Genomic DNA, 9485 nt, shown 5'->3' with positions numbered 1-9485 from the left:
CATATATATTCTATTTCTTTCATCTAGCAATAGTTTATCCTAAAGCCTATGATGTAATTTTGATTCATAATATGCAATGAAAAATAAATCTTGGATCCAGTTGAAAATACATATAATTTTTTGTGAAAAGAAAAGCAAAATAAGAGGTGGTACAATGAAGATCAGTGTGAGTGAGAATGCTAGCAAAAATGGTGATTCTTAGTGTGCAGTAGTAAAACAATGTCAGCACACTGACAATTGCTGAAGAACAATTAACACGAATAACTTTGCTAAAATACGCAATAATTGACTCTAGAATTTCTCTGCTTGGTTTTATCCTACTTAAAATGCTGAATTTTCTTGTTTTAAATAACCTTATACTCATCAATTTTCTGAGATAAGTCTAACATATCCTATACAACAAAATCAAGAAAAAATTTAGTGTCAAAATTAGCATAATGATTCATCCTTAGTTCCATAATTAATTGCTGAATTATTTACAACCTGTATACATTTTATAGATTTATGTAGTGATAGGATGAGCAGGCCTGCTTTTTGTCCCACCCGGCTCCCGCATGGTTAGCTTTACACCCAAAATAACAACACACAAACTCCCTGGCCCATTATTCCCAGCCTCTTATTGGCTAATTCTCACATCTTGATTAACCCATTTCTAATAATCTGTGTAGCACCACGAGGTGGTGGCTTACTGGGAAAGATTCTAGCCTACATCCCTCTTGGGTCGAAGAATCATGGCATCTGCCCCACATCCCTTTTTCCCAGCAATCTGTTCTGTCTACTCCACCCACCTATGTTCTGACCTATCAGACCAAGCAGTTTCTTTATCAATTAACCAATGAAAGCAACACATAGTAAGAAGACACACCTATATCAGATTTATCTTCTGACAAGCATCCTACCTTGAACTCACAGAGATACACCTGCCTCTCCCTCCCGAGTGCTGGATTTAAAGGAATGCACCACCACCAACCGACTAATTTCGTAAAAATGCAACCAAATAATTCTCTGATTTAATATTTATAGTTTCTCCTTATATCTCTTCCAATAAAAATAAATGTAAATATCGGGATCTGGTATAAAATGACTTTGATATGCAAACAACTATCAAAGGTATATTATAAATGAGTAAATGAAGCAATGCAATTCATAAACTCTAAAAAGCATCTGATATACAAAGTTACTCACCTGTAAGTTCAAATCAAAGCCAATTTCACGGAGACTATTTATAATAATCAAGCAATTGTGCAAATACTGTTCAGGACGTCTTGGTCGTGTGTACATACTTATAAAATGAGACTCAATCTGGAAATTAAGGCAACAGAGCTTTAATTAATGGAATAAAAAAAATGAATATAAGTTTTCTTTGTAGTGCAACAAAGAATCATTTGGACCTTAGCATCTAAAACAGAATATTGGACTCAACACTTAAGATTAATCAAAAAGACAATACTAGGTAATACCATTCATGTATTTCAGTCAGAATAAGACATTTAAGAAAGTAGTTTACAGGAAATAATTTTTTACTTTTAATGACTAGTTTTTCTCAGACAGGAAACTACCATTGAACACTGAAATAACCCTTACCAAAAATGGGCAATATGCTGCCAGCTGTGTAGCAAAAACAAGGCCATCAAGAAGATCTGTGTCAAAATTCACTATCCATCTCTCAGGAGGAATACTTTCTATTTTGAGAAAAAGGAAAAAAATAATATTTTAACTCTGTTGTGATATGTCTTAAAGCATTTTGAAGAACAAAGAAAATTATGTCTTTATTTTAAAAAAACATGAATTTTATAAATACTCAGTATGAGGTTACCTTTGGCTATGTGATACAACTAGAGTCACCTGGGAATAGTCTCAATAAAAAAGTGTCTACAGTGGATTGGCTATAGGAATGTCTGTGCATACAGAACTGTGTCATTTACATTAGCTGAAGTGGAGACACCTTACCAACTATGGCAGACACCATTCTCTTGGCAGAGTGCTGGAATGTGTTTGAGTGGGGAAAGTGGGCATTGTAAATAGGCACTCATTTATCTCAGCTCTTCAATATAGATGCAATGTGAGTATCTGTTTGAAATTCCTGCCTTGACTTGCCCACAACGTTGGACTGATACCCAGGATTATAACCTGAAATACATTTTCTTTACCTCTAATTTGCTTTTAGTTGAATTATTTTATCAGAGCAAAAGAAATGAAGCTAAGGTACTATGAAAAATATCCATATGGCTTAAAACCAATTACAAGGGCCAGGCAGTGTTGGTGCACACCTTTAATCCCAGCACTTGGGATGCAGAGGCAGGGAGATCTCTGTGAGTTTGAGGCCAGCCTGGTCTACAAGAGCTAGTTCCAGAACAGTCTCCAAAGCTACACAGAGAAACCTTGCCTGGAAGAACAAAAAACAACAACAAAAACAAAAAACCAAGTACAACAACAAATGTTTCTTAGTTCTTCAGAAGCCACTCCAAAAAACATTTTGTGTACTAATACAACATAAATATGGTATTTTAGCACATTCCTCATCCTTCCTTCCTTCCTTCCTTCCTTCCTTCCTTCCTTCCTTCCTTCCTTCCTTCCTTTTTTGAAGGAGACTCATGTACCCCAGGGTATACTTGGAATATATATATATGGAATATATATATATATGTGTGTGTGTGTGTGTGTGTGTGTATGCATATATATACATATACATATACACATATACACACACACACACACACACACACACACACACACACACACACATATATATATATATTTGTTCAAATGTTTGATCAGTGATGGATAACATGCATGAGCACCAAAGCTCAAAAGATATGTTATTCCTTTGAAATCTATGGTATTAGGAACTTTTTTTGGTTGAAGAAATTCTTTACCCTATGAGATACTTAGAAGATGGAGATCTATGGCTTGAAGAAATCAAAACTGGACTATGAAAAAGACTATGAGTTAGAAGAGTGAAAAAAGCACTCTCAATTACAAAGCAGTTACTACAGTGAAACTGGAACAAGAAGGGAAAGTATCTGGGAATCAGGTGTATATTTGAAAAGCTATCCAAAACTACGTGGTAAATAGATTAGATAGAACTCATTGCTATTGTTGAACACATGTCCTAATTTTTAAATTCTCAAAAAGGCACATATTCTTCATAGTTTTTTAAATCCTGCCACTTGAAATCAAACGAGAATATGCTAAGTTTCAGATATCCTTCAAGTCCTTCTTTCATTCCCATTTCCCATGAAAAAGATATGACAAAGGCTATGATCAGGACATGTTCGTGTTTATTGCACAAACCAAACTTGGATTACACTTGAAAATTGAAGACTTGGTTTTCTCTTAAATATAAGCTTCTATAACACACACACACACACACACACACACACACACACACACACACACACACACACACACACAAATTACTCCTAATGTACAATGGCATAGAATAAACTTTCCCATTCTAAAAGGAAAGGGGGCATAGCAAGGAATGATTAGAACAAATCAAGACAACCATGCAAATCAACATCAAATCCTGCAGCTCTGTGTAGGACATCTGGAGCTTGCCATAAGAATCCCCTGGGATCCAGCATGCTTTTGGGGTCTCCATCACTCCACTTCTGCCACCTGCAGATCATATTGCTTCTGTGCCTTTCCTTGGCAGTCACACTATGATCCTAGCATCACTAACGTGTGTCTGTTGTAATCCAGGTTCTATCTTTACAGTTCCATATAGTGTATCCTCAAGGTCTCCTTAAAAGCAGTCTAACCCTGTCACATATTGCCCAATCTCAGTTGCTCTCGGAAAGCATGGAGCAAGACTAAATGACTCTTTCAACTTTATCTCATTTGGACCTACCAAGGCAGAACAACAAAGAACATAGTGTTTATTTTTGTGCCAACTGGAGATGTAGCCTGCTCTCCTACTGGACCACAATGTCATTGGTCTCTGTATGCCTTCCATGGTGATGTAGAAGAAATATATACCTATATATTTGCATTTGAACAGAGAATTCATTCTCAAGCATTCCCTGTCCAGGTTCTCTCCCTTTAAAGGAATTTGGGATTTTGCAAAATGGATCTATCATAGATGGGATCTTGCTTTATGGGCATCTTTCCTATTGCCTATATCTAAAGTTATTTCTGAATTTTTCCTATCAAACATTCAACTGTGGTCCTAGGCCTTTCATGCTTTCTTGCTTGTGTATAGCTGACTTTTGTTAGATAGCGAAGCACCTCCACTTTCTACTGGTTTTAATTTTCATTTAAAAAATATATCCTGGTTATATTATCACTTCTTCCAGAAAGCACCAGTTTCTACTTGGATTTACCCTGCAATTAGAGCATTTGTCTAGGCTTTATTGTTGCAAGTGTAGGACATTTATTTTTCTTGGCTACACATGCCTACAGAAAACACTGCTAGAATGGCTAAAATCAAAAATACCAATGATAGCCTCTGCTGGAGAGGTTGTGGAGGAAAGGGTTCCCTCATCCATTGCTGGTGGGAATGCAAACTTGTGCAACCACTTTGGAAAGCAGTGTTTCGGTTTCTCAGGAAATTCGGGATCAACCTACCCCTGGACCCAGCAATACCACTCTTGGGAGTATACCCAAGAGATGCCCGCTCATATGACAGGGGCATTTGTTCAACTATGTTCATAGCAGCATTATTTGTAATAGCCAGAACTTGGAAACAACCTAGATGTCCTTCAATGGAAGAATGGATGAAGAAAGTGTGGAATATATACACATTAGAGTACTACTCAGCAGTAAAAAACAATGACTTCTCAAATTTTGCATGCAAATGGATGGAAATAGAAAATACTATCCTGAGTGAGGTAACCCAGACCCAAAAAGATGAACATGGGATGTACTCACTCATAATTGGTTTCTAGCCACAAATAAAGAACCTTCATCTGGCGATGGACCCACACTGGAACACTGGACTGAGCTCCCAAAGTCCCAATGAGGAACAGAAGGAGGGAGAAGATGAGCAAGGAAGTCAGGACCAAGAGGGGTGCAACCACCCACGGAGACAGTGGGACTGATCTATTGGGAGCTCACCAATGCCAGCTGAATTGTGACTCGAAAAGCAGGGGATAAACCCGGACTCGCTGAATATGGCGGACAATGAGGGCTGCTGAGAAGCCAAGGACAATGGCACTGGGTTTTGATCCTACTTCTAGTTCTGGCTTTGTGGGGGCCTAGCCAGTTTGGATGTTCACCTTCCTAGACCAGGATGGAGGGGGGAGGACTTCGGACTTTCCACAGGGCAGGGAACCCTGACTGCTCTTCAGACTCGAGAGGGAGGGGGAGAGGAGGGGGGGGAGGTTAGGAGGGGGGGAAGTTAGGGGGGGGAGAGTGGGAGGAGTGGGAGGCTGGGAGGAGGCGGAAAAATTTTTTTCTTTCTTAATAAAAAAAAAATTAAGAATAAAAAAAAAAAAAAGAAAACACTGCTACTGATGTTTTTTGTTTGTTTGTTTGTTTGTTTTTCCAAACGATTACAACTTTGCAATTGTTTTGGTATAAAACTAACACGACAAATGCCAGCAGGCATGGTGCGATGCTACTCAAGTATGACTTTCGATAAGAAGGGATGAAGTGCTTTTTAGGACAATGTTGAGAAGAGGTAAAAATAAAACTTTAATAAAACTCCATCCTCATCACTCATTTCACGACTGTGCATTGTCTTTTATGTCAAAAGCTGTTGCAAAAATGTCACTATGATTTAGATCAGGCTTAGGTATTTCAAAAATTCCTTCTACTTATATGATAGCTCTTTTGATATTGGCTATTCTTCTATATTCTAAGATTTTATACAAAATGACAGCAAATTTGAAACAGCAACACAGGCATCAGAAGGAATGATATTGAAAACAGATGTTAGGCATTATCCAGTATTTATTGTAATAGAAAAGTAGCTTAACAAAATATTCAGGAAATCAAAAGCTTTATATAGCTTTCAAAAATTAGAAATAAAAAGATTCAAATGCTGTTAGACATGTTTAAATTAAAACTGGCATTTGAGTTTCTATTTTCATCTAGTTTAACAACATATTAATTCAAATAGATACCTTAAAATTCAAACAAAATGTTGGTACAGAATAGTATTATGAAAAAGAGACATGGCTGTTAAAATCAAAATTGAATCATTTAATGCCACAGAAAGATTAATGCATTTATTTTACTGAACATTAGAACGGGCACATTAATTCTATTTTAGATCATTTCAAGATATGTTTAGCAGTTTTAGTAAGAATAACCCATGTAGCAAAAATTGAAGCATTTTATTATTTAATAAGCATAATTAAACATATTTACATGTGTAATCTTTAGTTATCTAAATTAAAAAATATTTTATGTTAATTAACAGAAAAAATTGTACTAATTTATGTGATATGGTATGTTTCAGAACATGAATATAATGTATGATAATCAAAAAGGATAACCAGCATATTCAATACTTCAAACATTTATCATTGCTTTCTATTGAGAACATTCAATATCTTTTCTAGATATTTATAAATAGATTTTATTATTAAACTATACTACTGCACTATGAATCAAATCTTTGTTTTTATCAATGGCTAAAGAAATCCTGTATCCATGAGATTCTATGTCATATTTCTTCCATCTTGTCATACTAGAAATAAATAAATCTGCAACTTTTTGCTATGAATTTATCTATCCTAGGCATGTAACTAATATAGAGGCAAAAACTGCATGCTTTTGAAGCTTTTGACAGGTCACAGGTTAAGAGCATTTGTTATTCTTCCAGAGGAGAGGGATTTGATAGCAATATCCACATTGTGACACAAAACTCTCTTTACTTCTGATCTTCATGGGCAATAGGTATGCACATGATGTACACACATGCATGCAGGCAGGCAAACACTCATACATAAAATAACAAGTCTAAAATAATTTGAAAATGTATGTTCTTTTGCCATCTGGTATGCTTTAACTTGGCATGATTACATAATTACACACTACGAAATACTATTCAACAGTAAATAAAAATGGAATCATGACCTTTGAAAATAAATGAGTCTAACTAGAAAAGATCACGTAGAGTGAAATAACACAGACACAGAAAGGCAAATATTACATTTTTCTCTCTCATTACAGGCACATAGCTCAAAATCTTTATTTAGAATAAATAAATATTCTGGAATAAATGCAGAAACCAGGAAAGACAAAAGAGGCCATTGCTGATATAGAGGGGTTTGGGGAGCAATACAAAGAAAAATACCAGGGTGCAAGTGATTTGACTGGAAAAATGGGAAAGTGGGGAAAAGCTCTTAAATGGGGAGTCAACAGTCCTACAGAGTGATTATGCCTTTGATCCACAGCAATCAGTATGTAGAGATAACATGGAGAGAGCAGAAATATTTCACATGCCTTCACAGTAAACAAGAGCCTTCAATAGGCCCACACAGCAAGGGGGAAACCATGCCTAGTACTGGAAACCTAGCTAACTGCCCAGGGATAAAGAAGTCATGGATCTTGAAGGAAAACTGACAACCAGTACTTTACTAAATCAGCATAAATTCCCTGACTAAAATATAAATGTTGTTTTCCTTACATCCACAGATAAATGTAGCAATCACCCCTCCACAAGGAAAGTTTTGTTTTCAACAGAATGAGACCATTACAGAAAATCACAATATCAAATTGCAGAGTTGTAGAGCCCAGTCCCAAAAGACATATTTAAACAAGACAACTCCTGAACCTAAGAGTCAGGCAATATTGCAGAAGAGGGACAAAAAGATTGTAAGGGCCAGAGTAGCAGTGTTTTTCAGTAAGATTGTGTCTCCTAGTAATACCAGAAGCTACACTCATAAAATTCTCATCAACATAACTACCAAAATATGAGCTGAACAAGGACAACAGACATGCCAAAGTGGATGGGGGAAGCCCAGGAGGCTAAACAAGTAATGAACTAAAGTCATCCAAGGAATGTTGAGATTGAAAAATTAACTTCTCAGGGAAAAACATACCTGTTGGTTATCCAATGGTCATCCCTGAAAGCATACATACCAGTAACATTATACGGACTCAGCATGTTATACTTATCACATTCAGAAATGCATGTGCATGCTCACACGCACTTATGTACAAAGTAAGAAATAATAAAATATAAAAAAGAGGCCATGATTTTGAAATAAAGTAGGGAGAGGCATATGGGAGGGTTTGGACTGAAAAAGAAAAAAGGAAATGATGTAAGTTTGGAATAAACTCAAAAAATAAAATGATTAATTTTAAAAAGAGATTGTACCTTTAAGGAAACCTATAATCTACAGGGGAGAGCCAGATAAACAGATACATGTTATATTGAAACAATTCTGTTCAAGTACAAATAAAGAACCGAAGAGAAATAGGTAAATTTAAACCTGGTTTGGAGGGAATATTAGATAATAATAACTTTAATTTATAAGAAAATACAATTGAAAACCTTAACAAAAAACCAAACTGTACAATCTTCTGCTTAGTTCTAGGACTTAGATTGAACTTCACACATCGAGTATTAGCAAAGTCTACTCTAATCACAAAAGATTTACATATTTTCTGAGAAAAGGAGTTGATTTAAAACTAAAAACGCATTTCCAAACATTTCTGAATAAAAACAGTTAATGCTGAGGACAAGAGGAAAACTGTATATATTGGCTATATTGGCAACTAGATCTTTGCAAAAGGAATTTCAGGCTCTTGATAGAGAATTCAAAGTAGATGTTTACTGGGGGAAGAGTTAAATATTTTTGTATACCTTACCATGATCTATCCATAAAAGAATTCATTAAAGATTATTTTCACAGAGTGATATACAACATGACACCCATAAATAAAGTACAAACCGAGTTTAATACTTTACAGAGCTGAAAATGCTAGCAACAACGCTAGGGGTGTTTTTAATATCCAAATTTCGAGAACATTTCTATATATATTTCATCATTTCTTCTCCCAAATATATTAAAAATCATCTTTTTTTTCTTTTTTTATTGCTTTATAAATAATACCATTCAAAATTTTTACCTCCTCCCCTCCTCCCAATTCCCTCCCTCTCCCCCTCCAGTCCTAAGAGAAGGCAGGGTACCCTGCCCTGTGGGAAGTCAAAGCCCATCTCCCTTCCATCTAGGCATAGGAAGGAGTGCATCCAAACAGACTAGGAACCCAGAAAGCCAGTAAATGCAGTAAAATCAAATCCCAGTACCATTATCATTGGCTTCTCAGTCAGGCCCCATTGTCAGCCACATTCAGAGAGTCCGCTTTGATCACTTGTACAAAGCATTTCTTAATATCTCACCTTGAAGATCATGAAATGATAGCCATCTTAAACCAACCAAAATAAGTCATATATGTATGGCTCCTTTTATATTAATTTTTGCATCTTAAGGGTGGGGTGGGAGGGGGGTAAGGGGAGATTGGGAGAAAAAAGTGAGAAGGGTTGGATGGGGAGAACTTGGGGCAACGGGATGATTGGGATACAGGAA

At 36.1% G+C, this 9485-nt stretch overlaps 1 protein-coding gene across 1 annotated transcript in view; it reads right to left on the bottom strand.

Moving 5' to 3' along the window:
* Positions 1–344: 344 nt before the first annotated feature.
* The window catches only part of LOC101988265 (cilia- and flagella-associated protein 47), a 44059-nt gene continuing 34918 nt past the window's right edge, over positions 345–9485 (bottom strand). The window contains exons 8-10 of the mRNA XM_005358661.1: positions 1585–1682; positions 1186–1302; positions 345–392 (exon numbers count right to left, since the gene is read on the bottom strand). Coding sequence (XP_005358718.1) covers positions 345–392; positions 1186–1302; positions 1585–1682 — 263 coding nt within the window. The remainder of the gene's footprint in view (positions 393–1185; positions 1303–1584; positions 1683–9485) is intronic.

Source organism: Microtus ochrogaster, chromosome X (assembly GCF_000317375.1).
Source record: "Microtus ochrogaster isolate Prairie Vole_2 chromosome X, MicOch1.0, whole genome shotgun sequence".
In the NCBI taxonomy this organism is placed as follows: Eukaryota; Metazoa; Chordata; class Mammalia; order Rodentia; family Cricetidae; genus Microtus; species Microtus ochrogaster.
This window is presented reverse-complemented; position numbering and strand designations above follow the sequence as displayed.